The sequence below is a fragment of the Aspergillus piperis genome (assembly GCF_003184755.1).
Source record: "Aspergillus piperis CBS 112811 unplaced genomic scaffold BO85scaffold_5, whole genome shotgun sequence".
In the NCBI taxonomy this organism is placed as follows: domain Eukaryota; kingdom Fungi; phylum Ascomycota; class Eurotiomycetes; order Eurotiales; family Aspergillaceae; genus Aspergillus; species Aspergillus piperis.
The window spans coordinates 995,723-1,013,312 of record NW_020291595.1 but is presented as its reverse complement, the minus strand read 5'-3'; the positions used below and the strand labels follow the sequence as shown (position 1 = coordinate 1,013,312).

At 50.2% G+C, this 17,590-nt stretch overlaps 6 protein-coding genes across 6 annotated transcripts; 3 read left to right on the top strand and 3 right to left on the bottom strand.

Annotated features, from left to right (window-relative positions):
• Nucleotides 1-748: 748 nt before the first annotated feature.
• BO85DRAFT_367596 (uncharacterized protein) lies at nt 749-2,248 on the bottom strand (the record flags this gene model as incomplete). The annotated part of the gene is made up of 1 exon (XM_025655821.1): nt 749-2,248. The coding sequence occupies one exon, from the start codon at nt 2,246-2,248 to the stop codon at nt 749-751; it is 1,500 nt and encodes a 499-aa protein (XP_025517690.1).
• Nucleotides 2,249-3,843: 1,595 nt separating this feature from the next.
• Nucleotides 3,844-6,991, top strand: BO85DRAFT_368290 (subtilisin-like protein; the record flags this gene model as incomplete). The annotated part of the gene is made up of 5 exons (XM_025655860.1): nt 3,844-4,769; nt 4,819-4,991; nt 5,046-5,572; nt 5,623-6,213; nt 6,284-6,991. 5 exons carry the CDS (start codon nt 3,844-3,846, stop codon nt 6,989-6,991), a joined length of 2,925 nt encoding a protein of 974 aa, XP_025517689.1.
• Nucleotides 6,992-8,425: 1,434 nt separating this feature from the next.
• Nucleotides 8,426-11,338, top strand: BO85DRAFT_510789 (class I SAM-dependent methyltransferase; the record flags this gene model as incomplete). Its single annotated transcript, XM_025664567.1, has 9 exons — nt 8,426-8,677; nt 8,738-8,869; nt 8,924-8,940; nt 8,991-9,247; nt 9,296-9,370; nt 9,418-10,696; nt 10,746-10,884; nt 10,938-11,140; nt 11,200-11,338. The coding sequence occupies 9 exons, from the start codon at nt 8,426-8,428 to the stop codon at nt 11,336-11,338; spliced, it is 2,493 nt and encodes an 830-aa protein (XP_025517688.1).
• Nucleotides 11,339-12,494: 1,156 nt separating this feature from the next.
• On the bottom strand, nt 12,495-13,293 carry BO85DRAFT_486223 (Rer1 family protein; the record flags this gene model as incomplete). The annotated part of the gene is made up of 3 exons (XM_025663374.1): nt 12,495-12,574; nt 12,652-13,072; nt 13,225-13,293. 3 exons carry the CDS (start codon nt 13,291-13,293, stop codon nt 12,495-12,497), a joined length of 570 nt encoding a protein of 189 aa, XP_025517687.1.
• Nucleotides 13,294-13,692: 399 nt separating this feature from the next.
• Nucleotides 13,693-15,114, top strand: echA (enoyl-CoA hydratase echA). Its single transcript, XM_025659761.1, has 3 exons — nt 13,693-13,962; nt 14,058-14,195; nt 14,263-15,114. The coding sequence occupies exons 1-3, from the start codon at nt 13,812-13,814 to the stop codon at nt 14,844-14,846; spliced, it is 873 nt and encodes a 290-aa protein (XP_025517686.1). The 5' UTR covers nt 13,693-13,811; the 3' UTR covers nt 14,847-15,114.
• Nucleotides 15,103-17,009, bottom strand: BO85DRAFT_467452 (putative MFS alpha-glucoside transporter; the record flags this gene model as incomplete). Its single annotated transcript, XM_025662189.1, has 2 exons — nt 16,637-17,009; nt 15,103-16,521 (listed from the first exon to the last, which is right to left on the bottom strand). The coding sequence occupies exons 1-2, from the start codon at nt 16,955-16,957 to the stop codon at nt 15,103-15,105; spliced, it is 1,740 nt and encodes a 579-aa protein (XP_025517685.1). The 5' UTR covers nt 16,958-17,009.
• Between the last annotated feature and the right edge of the window lie 581 nt (nt 17,010-17,590).

The window sequence follows — 17,590 nt, the reverse complement described above, 5'->3', positions numbered from 1 at the left end:
GATTGTGAGGGCGTGGGAGCAAATAGGGGGAATTTCTGGGCGTACTGAAAAAGTTCTTGTTGGAAGGAATCTGCAACCCTCAAAGTTGGTAAATGTTTAAAAATCGGACAGTATGGTTGCAAGAAAAGCTTGATCATCGAGAATGCTACACCCAAAGGGCAATTATCGCTAATCTACTAATGCATTTTTCCTAGTATGTGCCTTGTCTCCTTCAAGCCCAGACCTAGTTGCTTTTAGTATATGTCATTTCATTTGTCAGTATCATAGCGCATTCTCATGGGTTAGTATTCTGCTGGCTGGAAGATGTTTCTTTAAGTTTTCAACACTCTATCTTCGACAATTGAAGTGCATCTATCCTGTGGGCCACGAGGTGGTTAGTGGGAGTTAGAGCAGGAAAAGTGAGTATTTGATGTTCGTCTATAGAGTTACGCAGCATCAAGTCGGCCCATGGCGATTGAGCACTATATACTGCTTATAAGTTTGCAGTCCAGTCGTGATCATCTAATGGGGAAATTTCTTGCAGGAAGATGGATATGTTGCTTTAGTGGGTGCTAGTGCATTGCAGCATTTCGGCCTGGTGACCGGTGCAGAAGATACTCTTGATACTCTATGAGACTCCACTGCGAACTATAACATTGAATGACTTTTCAAAACTTTGATGTCCAAATCACCAACCAGAGACCAGACTGATCCGATCAGAATGCTTGCCGTTTTAGGCAGGTGTGCATTGAGTAACGATAGCTTTGGCTTAACGTCCTGCATTACGTACTTCACCCTCGTCTTCGCTGTCAGACATACCTTCCATGATCCATTGCATGTCGATACCTCTAGCCTCACATTCCCGCCTCAACCTTTCTGTATCCGCATATTCTCTGTCGGCTTCTTCTTTTACGAGAGCCATATTCAATCCCGCTGCTGCCCCACCCACTGTCGTTCCATCCGGTATCGTTTCATCACCTGATGCAGTCCATATCAGAGACCTGTCCCTGAGTTTCAAACTCTTCAGGTCAGGAAATAAGCTTCGATCCTGAGCAACCATCAAGAGTTCCGCCAGCAGACCACTATTATCGGGGAGAACGTCTTGGACAGAAAGAGTTCGAAGGGTGCTCGGAAGCCTGTCAACAAGCCGACCAATGCTAGGTTTCTTGATAGCAGCGTGCGAAAAAATTGATACGAGGTGGGCATGCCGAACAGTCAACTGCTCAAGGGCAGAGAATTCTTGGAAGGACTCAAACGGGATGTTATCCTCGCAAACAGGGATTCCCCCGCTCATGTCAAGCCAAGAATTGTACTGCTTATCATATGCCACGCTGAGAAATTTGAGGGTATCTTTGAATGGAAGAAGAGCCTGATAAAGTTCTCGAGTCTCAAAGCGTCTTTCAATCACCTCTGCGTCTGGGTGAAGTGAGGCTTCGATTGAGAAATGTTCCAGTTCTTTGCAAACTCGAAGCCACTCGAGCATTCCGGTGCACATCCGGACATCGCCCAACGAAATCTGTTTTATGGGACCAACTGAGAGGGGTGGTTCGTGAGAGTAGAGATGACACCCATCATCACTGCTATATTCAGTCGAGATCGAAGAACCTGTGATAGACTGGACATTTGGGAAATAGAGAAACGGAGTGAGGAAAGTTTCGGTTATTCCTTCATCAAGTTGGCAGTGAGCAATGACCTCTCGAAGGAAAGGAAATGATGGGGTTTCGTGAAAGGGTTGCTCTCGCTCTGCGGCTTTATATAGAATGATGATGAAAAGACCTGAGTCTTCATGTTCAAATTCAATGCGTTCTAGATGCGTCAAGCAAACAAACAAGACTCCTAACCAAGCCTCCATCTTGAATTCGAGCAGGCATTCCTCCCACTCGTCTGTGAACGCTTCACCTGGCATTAGTATCTTGCTTAGTGCTCTGGGCACGAACTTCGCAAATTCATCAATATCCTCGTCACTAGCGTCATGCACTGGTATATTTTTGTCGAAGTACCAGAACAGTTTTACGCTGCGAACCCAGTCTGCCACTTCGGGGTGATTCCAGAGAAGAATAACGAGACGGATGTGGGCGTGGGTCAGGGGGATGCCGTATCCCAGGTCAAGATGGTAATAGAGTAATGGTTCGAATATCTTGTGGAATTTCCGACAGCACCGAGTCAAAGCAAGCAAGGTCGATCTCCGTATCTTTTCGCAATTCCCATCTATGTCCAAGGCAATGAACTTCCCTATCATTCCGAGAATCTCTGTTGGTAGGTTCTCCATGGTGTTTCGATTGTAGCTGTTGTCACTGCCGCTTCTAGTATATAGTCTGACTCTGGTAGAAGCTGAGACATCGTGTCTGTTTTATATCCGCGTTTAGCTATGCAGGTGATAGGGGTGAACAAATTGCACATACCCGATGCACAGAGACAGATCCTGGTAATAACCTTCATTGCACTGTGACCCAAGATGTGACAGGCAGCAGTGCGGTGATTTCCAAGCGCATTCACTTTGAATATCGGAATGGCTGCAAGCCACAAGTTCGAAGGTATATATTCCGTCTGTTTATTCCAGCCTTGACTGGTTGTTATGGCTTGGAAGGGCCAGCCAAAGAACATTATATGATATTAGATAATGAATAACTAACATCCTGAACATGGCATACAGTAGCAGCAGACAAAAGCATTATAATGTACAGCGACTTCCCATGTCTAGGCCATGGTCTTTCCGCTTTCTACCACAATCTCCGAGATACCGTTGAGATCAATATCACCCATCTTCAACTCCATATCATCGTACTTGTCACTAGTGGAACTCAAAGTAGGGTCAAACAGAACGGGATCATCTGCTCTTGTTGACCCCACCAGCCACTCAAGTTGCGTCTTCCAGTCCGCCTTTGCCCGAATGGAGACATTGGCCTGGAACTTCCCTTCGTCTTTTCCTTTCTAGCAAGATAGCTGCTCTCATGGCAACGGCAACTTCAACCTTTAAAAATTCAATACTAAGTAAGAAATTGCATGCAGAGTCCGCCTACTGTCTAAGGAGCGTTAGAACGAAGAAAGGTGGCTTGTTACCTAGAGATCTTATCCGCCTGTAAAAGGTATGCGGTTACTTCCGCCCCTCTCCTCAACTTACTAACAATAGATTTTCCTAGGTGCATCATTAGACGCGAATCACACAACTATAGTGTGGGTAATTTCTCTATCTGCGAACCAATGAATATGGTTTGGTTTGGTAAAGGAGTAGTTTTATGCGCGCGCCTATGCAGCCCTAGCCTGACCAATGAGCGACACATAACCGAGTGTCTCACCTCCATGAACCACAAGAATAAGCAACCGTGGAATGCTAAATGTGGCGCCTGGTGGGTGCTTAAGCATCATCCTCCCGCGTCCTCGCGCTAATGGAACTGTTAAGAAAAATCCGCATGATCAGTTTGATGTACAGTTTCTTCTTCCAGACGAGTCATTATCATTCGTCTCTTCGTCTTAAGGAAATAATACAAAGGTTACTGAAATTCGGTCGAGGCCCGTTCTGCATAGACAAAAGCACTCAATAATGCGGAATCTTCACAAGCTACTAGTTTCGAGGCGGCACGGAGATGATAGGGCTTCTCGCCGCTAGCCGCCCGTGTAGATGAGAGCTAGCGATAGAGATATTTCACTGGCTGTTCAGAAGCGCCAGATATATGGGCCGCTTTTGTCTTGCAGGAGGGGCTTCCACATTATCTAAGTCTGACCAACGAATCTAGAAGAGAAGAGTTATATTTATACTATATAAGGGTACAATGATGGACCCGAAGCGCTTTGGTCCCGGAGTACAACTTCCAGCTCATCGTATTATACAGCTCTGAGATCACCCAAACAAGTTTCATCGACACCATGATCTTCAAAGAATCACTGAAGATCTTCCGAGAAGCCACACCATCCGAAACAGCCAACAAAACCGATCTTGACTTGGATTACGACGATGACGATTCTATCGAGTACGCAGTGCAGACGTCTCCAAAAGACAAGGTGCAGGCCACCTTCGACGAGATCATCACCAAAATCTGCAACAAGACCTTAGATCTAAGAAACGGGAGCTCTCGAGCTGTGTTCCTGGCCGACTATTCCCACGTCCTGGACGAGAGGACTCGGGTGGATAGACAGACCTTCCTCCATATAGCGGCGAGCAGGCTGGCACACAGCACTGCTATACGCTTCATGGTGAGGAAAAAGGGGCATCTCTTGCAATATAAGGATGCCAACGAAAGGACCCCTCTGCATGTTGCTATTGTATATGGGAACCTTGCCTTTGTGGACGCCATATTGAAGGAGATCAATGGTACGGAATTGGACATTCTTCTGCGGCAGACTTCTGAAAACGGACGGAACTGTATCCATGCTGCCATTCATCACTTTATGGACCATGATTATGCCTTGAAGCTTATTGAGGGGACGTCGAACACTACCCTTTCGGCGCGCGATAAGAATGGTCTTACCCCCTTGCATCTGGCAGTCGAGTATCACCGGTCTTCTGCCTCGCAACTGAGCCTTGTGAAGGCGCTCATCGCACGCGGAGATGCGGCTTTGGATCAGTTCACGACAGATCCGCCCGGTCTGTCCGTGTACGAGTACCACCGCTACACGCGGGAAAAAGCCCATATGGGCCATCAGGGCGCAAATGCAGGGAGCTCTCTGGAGATTCTGGCAGGAAAGACTGAAGACCAGGCGACTCTAGTCGGAGGTAGGAGAGCGCTTGACGAGCTGCCGGTAAACCAGACCACTACAAAGCAGCAGCAGCAGATAGAGAAGTGTGATCCGAGGTATTTTGATTGAAGGTACTTGGTCAAACTTTTACTGATGGTGGTCTAGGCAAGAACCAAGGATGAACATGTCTCGAGAAAGTCATACAGCTTCGTATGCAGACAACATTCAACAAGAGATCAAACTGTACTACCTTCGCTCAACCTTTGAAAGTGCTCCCGAACGGAATATTAGAGATCAGCTCTCGGCAACGAGGTTCCTCTATGGTGCAAATATACAAAGTACGCATTTAGTACCAACACAACATTGTCTAGGCAGTCCTAATGTCAAACCAGATGTCAACCTGTCATTTGACTTCTCTCAAGGTCCATTGACCATATCACAAGACTCATTCGAAGACAGCTACCGTCATATGGTCTTCGACGAAGTCCTGCGATACGTATCGTTCCGACCTGTGCTATTGCAAAAGCCTCCTGGGCCTGCTCCAGGTTCAACGCTAGCGAAAAAGCTAGCTCAAACCATGAAAGAGGATCAAGGCCCGAATGATCTCGTCTTCTTCTTCAACTGGCTCTATTGTAAAAATGTGAGGCACATTCTCAAGGTTGTTGTTCATGATACAGAAGATGCGCCCCACACAGATAAGGCTATCGCCGATTGCCTCAGCAGGTTCGAAATAGAGACGTTGTCATGGCGAAAGGTCGATTTGAGTTCTCAGACGCTATTCAATGCTTGCCGGGGTTTAAAAGAAGTTTATCTTCGATGGAGCGGGAATCCATCTATCTTGACGGACTGGACTGAGCAGGATGGCCTTCTACGATTGGAGAAGCTCGAATGTGTTCATCTGGTATGGAATAAGGAAGAGGTAATTCTACCGCCCTGATGATTCTACTCACCTTTTCTGACCATCTTCAGGGTCCGGAAGCATTTCACAAAGTTACTTCCGCAGTGGAATATCTTCAATCAAGGCTCAACCAGGCAGTGGAAGAAATCAATGCTGCTAGAAGGACTAACACCAAGAACAGCAACCTAGCTCAGCCTCGCAAACCAATTGTTGTCAGGAAAAGTGAAATTGGTGTTTCAACAAGCAAGCGACTCAAAGATACGGCCAGCCTAGCTAACATGTCAATCGGCCTACGAAAGAGAAGAATACAGCCCAATCGGTGGTTGGATTGCATAGACAGATTTGCGGACGAGCTTCAAAATGTCAAGGTGCCCGTAACAGATACGCTTGTGCTGAAGGAAAATATCAAGGTGGCTGTCATTGATGATGGAGTCGATATTCACATCGAGTCCCTTCAAGGGAAGGTCATCGGAGGCGAATCATTTGACCGCACATACCTTGATGGCAACGGGACCAGTCCATATTACATATCCGGTGGTGGCCACGGGACGATGATGGCTGATATGATCTGCAGAGTTTGTCCGACGGCCAGATTGTATGTCTGCAAACTTGAGATGCATCCGGGCCCTGAGGGTGGTGGTGGTAGGCAAATCTCAGCGAAAGTGCTGCACTGGTGAGTCCTTACAAGTGCTGCCTTTGACCTACCTAAGACTAGCCTAACAATTACCCCAGGCCGTAATGGCAGCGGTCCGCCAGGAAGTGGACATTATCTCCATGTCCTGGACGATCCAAGAAACAGATGATAACCAAAGCAGCATAACTGCACTACAAGATGCAATCAGAGCTGCCTTAGATGCCAAAATCCTCCTATTCGGCGCCGCATCCGACAAAGGCGCCGTGAGCGAAATTGAATATCCCTGTTCGTTCGACAGACGCATATTCAGAATTGGAGCTTCCACAGCCGATGGCAGGGTATACGGCCCATCCGGCAACCCGCAGCACCTGAGCTTCATCTTCCCCGGACATAAGATATCCCCGCGGAGCCCTTATCTTGAGAAGGGACTGCCTATTGATTCAGAGGAAAAGTCTGGCTCGTCAATCTCTACCGCCCTAGCAGCAGGACTTGCAGCCCTAGTTCTGCATTGTATCCGGCTTGGAGTGATCCAAGCGGAGATGGAGACTAGACTGACGGGTAGATGCTCGTCGACGGCGGTGTGGCTTTCAGATATGGAGAAAGCCAGGAACTTTTATGGGATGCGCAGTATATTTCGGGGAATGGGCTTGAATGAGGATAATCAGAGGTATATTGAGGTGTGGAAGCGGCTTGATGGGCCGGCTAGGAGGTTAAGGTCGCCTGGTGGTGAAAGTGTCGATATGACGGGGTTGGAGATTATTGCTGGACTGGCTCGCGATCTTGTTTCGGGGATTGCAGATCGGTAATGTGAATACTATTGGATCATCTGGAAGATAGAATGACGAGTATGTACCTATATAGTATATATAGTTATCACAATTTAATGAACGTAGATATGCAGCCTAGAACAGAGCTGTTCTCTACTGGAGCTGCCAGTAAAATAAGCCTTCAATTGATCTGGGGTGATGGGGCCGTTTCTCTAGTACAATGCAAGCGGTGTTCCGGCTCTAAATCAGATGTAGTGCGGTTTCTTAAATTCTATTATCTAGTTCTGGGAAAATGACAGGCCCAGGACAGAAACACATTGATATATGTAGAACCTGGGTATTTGATCTTTTAGTATATTCCTCTAACGCTGGCTAATACATGGTCGACGGTCTCCGCTCCTTTATGACAGAGACTCATACAGGTGTACTTGACTCGACCAGCAAGCATGTACCGATGCATTGCAATTCTCCCACATGTCTAGGAGAAAAAGTAAAGCACTCGGCTATCGCGGTTACAAGGAAGAGTATATAATGTACAGAAGCTTCAGTGGCGAGGAGCATGCGTGCATGCATGGACCGGGTGAATACGCAGCAGTGTGGAGAGTCACAGACCGGCCACTAGCTCCTTTGTCAGGTCGGGTAGATTTGGAGATTTATACTTTGATGCAACACCATATTTCACCAGCTGACCGTGGATGTCGAAGTTTATCAGACCTGTGCCTCTCCCAGAATCCGGGATCGCCCTAGTACCTGGCCAGCGACGAAAAAGAGGGATGGAGGAATGAAGGGGAGGGGGCAATTGACGGCAGTGCATCTGCATCGAGGATCTGCCACCTACACCCTCTGAATATCACAGCTATTATTGGCAAGACGATGGATGAGCGTTGACCGTTGATCGGGCCCTGTACCAATAAGTTGGAAGATCAGGGTGCCTGGGGCTGGCGTGCGGGATTGATTGGCGGCGAGTGGCTCCGGGAGCCCACGGCGTGCGGGCACATGCACCCTTGATTGGTCTACCCGAACTATACGCAGATGCATCCATACATTGAAGCTCTGCAACTCTCCTCTTCATCCTTTGCTAACGAGTGTCTCCTACTGCAATTCGGTGCCAGCTGGTCTCCAAGAACCACCCGGAGATCCTTCCTCCACCTCTTCCCGCGAGCCATTCACTCTTTTACCACGGACAGCCAATGCAGCTTATCATCCCCGGACCATGTGTCCCCCTGATAGGGCATCGCGCTGCGCTCATGTCTTTTTTAGAATTCAACTCGGACCAGGAGGGGCTGTCGCAAGTGGGGCGTGCATCCCAAAGATGTGGCCAACTTCTCCCGCATTGCTCTGTTGGTGCTGCAGAGCAATTGATTCAAGAAGCCGCCCGTCCTCGCAATTCGCGAGGCAGGAGATCTGCTTCTCATCTGTCCTTCTTTCGACAGGAGGCTTCAATTCTATCCCATTACAACCTTTTGTGCCCTCATGTCTTCCAGCAGCGCGACCGGTCCCTTCTGGGGCCGATTGAACTGGCTGCATGTCTACATTGCCGGCACCGCGTTCGCGGTCTGCGCGTTCGTCGCAGTGGTCATGATGTTGTCGTCACAGAAGCGCAAAATTGACTACAATAGCGGTGTCTTCACCTATCTCAAGTTCGCATACGCGACATTCCTCAAACCCCACGAGAAGCACGGAAATGGTCAACAGGATGCTCTCGAGAGCTTCTACAAGACGCAGGTATGCCAGATGACCGCCAATCGACGGCCTAGTTCCATTTTCTGACAGAAACGGACATAGGCTGGCGTCTACGATGCCACTCGCAAACGTTTGTTGCGCGGTCGAGAGGATATGCTGGGTCTGGTTGCAGCCCAACTGAAGCACAAGGTCGAGAACAAGCAGCTTCAGTCTGGCAAGGCTGTCTGGGTTGATGTAAGTATCACCTATGCAGTCTTACCGGGTGATGAGCATTGACTGATTATGTAGATTGGCGGAGGCACTGGGTGAGCAATCTCGAGGACACAACATCCAACCGACCCCTAACCACTATTAGATACAACATTGAAGCCATGTCTGCTTTCCTACCCGTCAAGGATTTCTTCTCCCGCGTTTATCTGGTAGATCTATCACCCTCGCTCTGTGAGGTGGCCCGCCAGCGCTTCGAAAGGCTGGGATGGAAGAACGTCCACGTTGTCTGCCAGGATGCTCGCTCCTTCCGTTTACCGGAGGATGACAAGGTCGACCCCCGTAACGAGAGCAGCGCCGGTGCCGACTTGGCAACAATGAGCTATAGCCTGTCTATGATTCCAGGTTGGTGCACTTAGTGACATATCAAAGAGTGGAGCTTATATGATGCAGACTACTACAGTGTCATCGACGCGCTACCTGCACTCTTGAAGCCTACTGGCGTTCTCGGAGTTTGTGACTTCTATGGTAAGTCTGGTAAAATCTGTCGACGCAATATTCCTAACCCCCGATAGTCCAAAGCATTGTTGATGTCTCGTCGCGTAACTACACTGGCGGTGCCTTCAACCGACATGTGAACTGGCTCGGTCGTGTCTTCTGGCGTGCCTGGTTCGACGTGGACCGGGTCAGCTTGGAGGCAGCCCGCCGTGACTACCTGGAGTACCGATTCGGAACCGTCATCTCTGCCAGCGAGAGAAACTACCTTTTGGGTGGTATCCCATACTACATCTTTGTCGGTTGCCAGAAAGATTCGACCACCCACTCAGGTCGCGAAGCCATCGAGAAGTTGAATGCTTCGTTCACAGAGTCGCCGTACCTCTCTCCCGCCAACCATCGCAAGGAGATGGAGACTGCTGTTGTGAATAGCACTCAGGAAATCAGATCCAAGGCCTATGAGTCGGCTGTGATCAATCTGAGCGCGAACCTGCCTCTCCCTTCGTCCTTTTACCAGAATCACCACCACCGTATCTTCTACAATGACCTCCTCCCCAAGCACACTCAGTTCGGAAACGAGTATATTTATGCTTTCAACTGGGAAGACCCCCGCGTTGACCACCGCCTGCTGGACATCAAGCGAGACGATGTCATTCTGGCCATCACCAGCGCCGGTGACAACATTCTTGACTACCTTCAGAAGAGCCCGCGTCGTGTCCATGCGGTTGACTTGAACCCAAATCAGAACCACCTTCTGGAACTCAAGGTGGCTAGCTTCATGGCTCTGGGCCACCGCGATGTGTGGAAGATCTTCGGTGAAGGAAAGCATCCCGAGTTCCGCAACCTACTCATCTCCCGACTGAGCCCACACTTGTCTAGTCAAGCCTTCCAGTACTGGCTGGAGCATACCCATATCTTCACTTCCTCTTCTGGTAAGGGACTCTACGAGACGGGTGGATCGCGCCACGCTATCAAGATGGTCCGCTACCTCTTCAAGGTCTTCGGCCTGGAAAGCCAGGTACGACAGCTCTGTGAGGCCCAGACCTTGGCAGAACAGCGCAAGATCTGGCCTCGAATCCGTTCCGTCCTGATGAGCAAGCCTCTTCACTGGGCGGTGGTGGGAACGGAATGGTTCGCATGGAAGGCCGCAGGCGTGCCTCGCAACCAGCGTAACATGATTATCGATGACTACTTCAAGAGAAACGGTTTGAACAAGGACATGAAGCAGGCGAAGGATGTCAGCGGCAAGTCGATCTGGGAGTACGTGGTGGACACCTTGGATCCGGTGGTCCAGGACACTCTGATCAGCAATGACAACTACTTTTACTTTCTCTGCTTGCAGGGACAGTTTTCACGGAGGTAAGTCTTACACAGCTGACCTGCCCCGAAAGCAAGTTAACAGTAAAAGGTGCCATCCCGCATACCTCTCCCCTAAAGCCCATGTGAAGCTCTCCTCGCCTGGCGCATTCGACGGTCTCCGCATCCACACAGACGAGATCAACGAGGTAATCAAGCGGATCAAGCCGCGCAGCCTGACTATCGCTGTGGTATGTTCCTACATCAACCCTCACAAATACATTCAAACTGACGGACCAAATAGGTCATGGACTCCATGGACTGGTTCGACCCGGAAGGCGAAGAAGCCTCCATCCAAGCACAGAAGCTCAACCACGCCTTGAAGATGGGTGGCCGGATACTACTCCGTTCCGCGAGCATCGAGCCATGGTATATCCAACATTTCGAGCAGAACGGTTTCTCCGCACGCCGCGTTGGCGCCAGATTCCCGGGCACTTGCATTGATCGGTGAGCATCCTAATATTTGAAATCATACCACATCAACAACTATACTAACGTGAAAACAGTGTGAACATGTACGCCTCCACCTGGATCTGCACCAAGACGCAAGAACTCGAACGTCCAGCACCTAGTCGCGCCATGTCTGCTCTGTCATTGGACAACATCACCCCGAAGAGAAACAGCGTAGAGCATCTTGAGATATGATTTTACTTTTTTCCCCCTCAAATATTAATGTTGCTATGTTTCTTCCATACCTATTTTGATTGACACTTACTGCCTTGATGGCATTGTAAACATTGCTTTCCTCCATATCTCCTATTGCCTCTATCTTTTACCCTTTGATTTTTTTGTTTCAACTCTATGCACATAGTCAAAAGTCTAGAATAGACAATGAACTCTACCTGTATGCCACAAGTAACTCCTACTTACTTCACATCACACATTGTATGACTCAGTAAAGACTATGGCCCTTCTGCAACCTGAAGGACTACTAAGAGATAAGAGACGGAAACCTCAGGTTCTGCCTCCCTCTGCTACCATATAGTACTCACTTCCCAACCAATCAAACCCGACCAATTACTACCACCACCACCTCAGTATCAGTCAAGTTCCTATCTAGAACATACATACATACTACACCCTGGGATGCTGTTCTCTATCCTAGAAGATACTATAAAGTAATAACAGTTTTATCTATTCGTCATACACAATACTAGTAAATCGACACAGAATACACGGAAGATGAGCTAAAGTTCTAATATAGCACAGGGAAGTAGAAGCAGGTAAAAGCAAGAAATAATAAGGGAATAATAAGCATAAACGGCATTGACTTAATTCTGTACACATTGAATAGTAGGAAGATACTGGTATAACATCCCGGTAGTATGGTTTCATAGAGTCAGTTTCACACAGACAGACACACATACACACAAGGGCCACACGAGGTCACACTCGAAAGATCATCATGAAGAGGAGAGAGAAGAGAAGGAAACAGCGAAAATTAAAGGGGGTGTAAGGTAGTTATTGTGCTTGTTTGTCTTGTCCATTGTCCTCATGTGTCTACCAACAACCTGTTCTGGCATGAAGGAGAGTACATGGGGTAAGGCATAGACAGGAAAAGGGAGAAGTATCCCGGACGGTCCACATCTTATTCATCAATAATATATAGACGTACTAGGGTAAGCCGTCAGAGAAGAGCACAAAGCCAAGCATCGCATAGCATGACATGACGAATTTCATCATCAAATCACACCACATCATCGTCTCGTCTCATCACATCTCATTGCAATCTGCCGTGACTCATTTATCCAGGCAGACGAAAAGATATATCTATTTTTCTTTTTGTGTGTTTGTGTCGCTTTTATGACCGACCGTACCGCGTCTTACCGAACGAGAACGGCACATAGCGGTACTTGATCATGTGCTGGATCTGGCGGCGCACTAGTAAGGTTGATTCGGGTTAGCCTTTCCACCAATTTCGCCTCCCACCAAAGATAAGCAGAATTTGGTATACTCACTGGTCAACACAAACAGAATAATCCAGTAAACCACCAAGACAGGCCAGAACACCGGGATATCGAAGACGGCGAACCACGAGCACACGAAGCCGATAGCAATGGCGCGAGTGGCCGAGTGCCAGAACTTGAATTCGGGGAGACGGCGGATGAAAGGACGGAACTCGTCGTCTTGCTTCATGGGCAGGCTGGGAGCGGCGGCGTCGCCGTCTTCCAGACCCTCATCCTGCGTCAGGGATGGGTCGAACTTGGGTTGCAGGAAGAGGAGGAAGAGGTTGAGCAGGTAGATGCCGAGGGTGTAGGCTACGATGTACCATCCCTGGGCGAGGACGATTCTCAGGAAGAAGATGAGGAGTAGGACGACGGTGCCGGTCCAGCGGTAGGCTGTGAATGGGGTGGAGGCGTCGAGGTAGGTTTGGTATTGCTGTGTGAGGTAGTAGTTAGCTTATCATGTCATGTCATGGTCCGTGGGTAGGAGTTGTTTGTTGGGGTAGCGGATGGGCATGTCGTCTGCGCTGGGTGCAGGATTGCGACAGGTATTGCGAAAACCAGATCAGAGAGACTATATGCACATACCCTAGCCAGCTTCGAGGTTTGCGCCGTCACGGCCGTGAAAGGCGTCTGCTCAGGCTCAGGAACGTCCATGGTGGAAATGTGGATGTGGCTATCTATCGCGTAGCAAGAAGAAGAGAGGAGAGTGTGGAGAGAGAGAGAGGAGACGAAAAAGTGGACAAGAAGGCACCCAGCAGACTCAGCGCATAGGGCACAAAGACAGCACCGAGCACGGACAGAAAGCAATGGATTAGGAATGCGAAAGTGCTTCAGCTGATGAAGGTGAAGGACAGCAGCCCAGCCAGCCAGCAGCTGCTCGCGGGAAAACTGGCCACTGCCCGGCTGCACCCGCTAAGCCCGTTTTGGGTGAACACCAGCCACTGTCATGATGACTGCGCCTCAGAGGCCGCTGACTCAGAAATAGCTATCACGTGCAAAAGCTGTCACGGCTATTGCCGGGGTTAACTCGGCGGGATTTGCGGGGAGCTGCTACTATCATCATCATATCCCCCTTCCCTTTCCCCGACTGTTTCTCTCGACCACATCTGCAATTGATCTCTTCACACATCTCTCTCCTCTCATATACTAGATAATCAGTAATTGAACTCAATATGTTCTCCCGCCAGTGCTCCCGTCTCGTCTCCTCCCGCACCGCCATCCCTCTGACTTCCTTTCTTGCCCGCGGCCGTCCGTTCTCCGCAACCGCAACCTCGGCATATGAGCACATCCTCACCTCGACTCCCAAGCCGGGAGTAGGACTGAGTATGCCCTTTCCCCAGTCCCTTTCAAACAATAGCATTAGCAACAAGCATGAGTTTAATTCAATGCTAATCACAACCTCAACCGAAATGCAACAGTTACCCTCAACCGCCCCAAAGCCCTCAACGCGCTCTCCAGCCCACTCTTCGAAGAACTCAACGATGCCCTAACCACCTACGACACGGACAAGGACATCGGTGCGATCGTGATCACCGGCAGTGAGAAAGCCTTCGCAGGTGCGCCACTACCCTCCCAATAACACAATCAACACACCACTAACCCATATATGATGTAATGATACAGCCGGCGCCGACATCAAAGAAATGGCCCCCCTAACCTTCTCCTCCGCATACAGCAACAATTTCATCGCCCCGTGGTCGCACCTCGCCAACGCAATCCGCAAGCCCGTCATCGCCGCCGTCTCCGGCTACGCCCTGGGTGGCGGTTGCGAACTCGCCCTCATGTGCGACATCATCTACTGCACGTCGACCGCGACCTTCGGACAGCCTGAGATCAAATTGGGGGTAATCCCTGGAGCGGGCGGGTCGCAGCGGCTCACCAAGGCCGTGGGGAAGAGTAAGGCCATGGAGTTGATTCTGACGGGGAAGAACTTCAGTGGAAAGGAGGCGGGTGAGTGGGGGGTTGCGGCGAGAGTGGTGGAGGGGGGTAAGGATGAGGTGGTGAATGTTGCGGTTGAGACGGCGGAGACGATTGCGGGTTATTCGAGGGTTGCGGTGGTGGCGGGTAAGGAGGTGGTGAATAAGGGATATGAGGTTGGGTTGAGGGAGGGGGTGGAGTTTGAGAGGAGGTTGTTTCATGGGTTGTTTGGGAGTAGGGATCAGAAGATTGGTGAGTTTGCTTCTTTCTTTTCTTTGGAAGGTGGTTGATGCTGACGGTGGTAGGCATGACGGCGTTTGCGGAGAAGAAGAAGCCGGAGTGGTCGAATGAGTAAGTGGATTGGATAGTATGATGGGTTGGTCTTGGAGATGTCATGAGGAACCTGCCAATTGTCAAAGTAGTAACATCAAGCCCACCTAACGACTCAGTAAGCATGAGAATGAATCATTAATCGTCTATGTTCATTATTAGCGGTCTCTATGTACATTATTATATTAATTGTTATTACAAAAGGAGCGTCATTCATCATTGCGGTGAAGTTGAAGTCGCATTCGGATTCGAGTTCGAATTCTCCTTCCCAACGGCCGCCACATCGGCCGCCACTGTCTTCTCCGTCTGATAGTGATCGACCGTCCCATGCTCCATGGTCTCGTCAAACACATCGACTTGGGTCTGGGCGAACTTGCGCGCACTGACCCCCCGCTCGAAGAGGAGATCGAGTTCGGCGAACGACCGTCCGTTAGGCTCCGGGACCCGGAAAAACGTGTACACGATGCAAAGGAAGCAGATGCCGCCCCAGAAGAAGCCGGCATAGTTGCCCCAGTCCCATGCGCCCGGGTTCAGCATGTACGGGGTCAGGACACCGCAGACGATGGCGACGATGTTGTACAGGTTGCGGCCGAGCACGACCGTCTTGATCTGGAGGCGGCGGGTGGAGAGCTCGGCGACAAGGGAGTAGGCGACCGTGCCGACGGTCAATTGATAAAAGAGCGCCCAGATGATCATCATGCAGCCGGTTGCCAGGGCGGCCTGAGTTTTGTGCTCCTCGGGCACTAGGCCAAGGAATCCCATGACGAGCAACATGACGCACAGCCCGCAGAGGCCGTACAGGTAGAGTGTTCTCCGGCCCAGGCCGATGGACATGAGGAACCAGGCTCCGAAGACGCCGACCATGTTGATTCCGTACTGGCCCATGGCGAACGCATAGGCATTGTCGGTGCTCAGGCCTGCCTGTTCAAGAAAGTAGGTCGAATAGTTGGAGAAAGAGTTGCCGCTCAGGTTTTGAATCGCCCACACCATGCAGACAATCTCGGTCCGGCGCAGGTCGGTGCCTTTGAAACAGTCCAGGTAGCTGGCGCCGGTGGTGATCTTGTTCTCCAGGGATGTCGTATGAACCATCATCGAGATGGTCTCGTCGGCGTCGAAGTTAGTCTCTCGCTTCACGCTCGTCAATCGCAGCAGGGCTTTCTTGGCTTGTTGGATCTTGCCCTTCCGGACCAACCACCATGGGGATTCTGGTGCGAGAGAAATCCCGATGAAGAGGGGCAATGGCCACATCCACTGCAGTCCATATGGAATCCGGTACGCCCATTGGTCATCCCGATTGATCATACCCTTGATCACACCGATACCGATCAGTTGTCCCAATCCCCAGCAGAAATTGACGTAGGTCGTGAGGTATCCACGCAGCGCCACCGGACACACCTCCGACGCATAGGTGACAGTCAATGTCTGAAACACTCCCCAGGGAATACCGGCCAGAATTTCCGCAGCCAGCAGCGCCTGGACGTTCGGGGCGGTGAAGAAGATGGCAGTCCACGCCGTGATCAAAACGAGACAAGCCATGATAGTATAACGATATCCGAAGCGTTCCGAGGCCCAGCCATTGATGAAGAGGCCGATGATTTCTCCGACGTAGGCACCATTACTCAAACCCGATTGCCACTGCATTGGAGACGTTTTGTTAGCCAATTGTGTCACGCGAGCACTGCATGGCGTGCGGGATGATGGTGCAATTGCACGTATGTCCCAGGGACATAGAGGGGAGGGAGTCAATTACCCGTGCTGGCACCTGATATGTTCCATCCGCCGACAACTCGCCGTATTTTCGGTTGAATTGAGGGAAAGCGTAGAAGTTGTTGACAAGACTGATATCGTAGCCTTCCATGACGATGCAGGTGGAAATAAGGATACTCCAGGCAACGGCCTTGGGATAGAGTTTGACGCCCTGGAGCAGGGTCATCTTCTGCTCCTTGTCCGTGGCCGCTTTGGCATTCTGGATGATCTTGGCTGCGGACGCCATGGAATCCTGGCGATCGGTGGAGGGCGATGGCGGCTGCTCTGCCGGGGCAATGGCATCCGGAACCTTGGGGGAAGCCATGCTGGCGAGCAATTGCAGGCAATCCCGGGGGAGGGAGAAAAGGGTGAAAGGGGGAGGGGAGGGGGAGAGGAGGTGAAGAGGACAGAGGAGGGAGGGAAGAGGGAGGAGACGGACAATCAATCACTGGAGGGCAGCAGGAAAATCAGGGACGTTCCGGACCGGAGCGCATTAGTAGCGGGACGGCCATCGTTAGATTTTTATGCTGGCGGCGGGGCCGGCGGTGGTGAGCATACTCAGCATAGTGCGCCCCCCACCGACTGCAGGAACCGGTTTGGTGTCATTTGCTTGCGTGCAATAGTGTCTGACTCGTATTCTTGATTTCGGATCGAATCATTTGGTTTGCAATAGATCTGGCTGACACAAATTCCCAGGCAAGAATTAAACTCCGACTAAAGCCAAGCCAAGTCTCATTTTACGCCGGGATCCGACACGAGGGGTTTGCGGGGAAAAATAAGGGACGGCATGCCCCTCCGCCAATTATTGTCCACAAGAAGCAGAAAAATACACACAAAGTTAATAGGATATCATGGTTCAACTCAACTGAAAAAAAGGAAGTCAACGTGTAGTTGATCACTGTACAAAAGTAGTATAATCGATCGAAGTATGCACGTTAATATGCATCGTCTGCAGGTG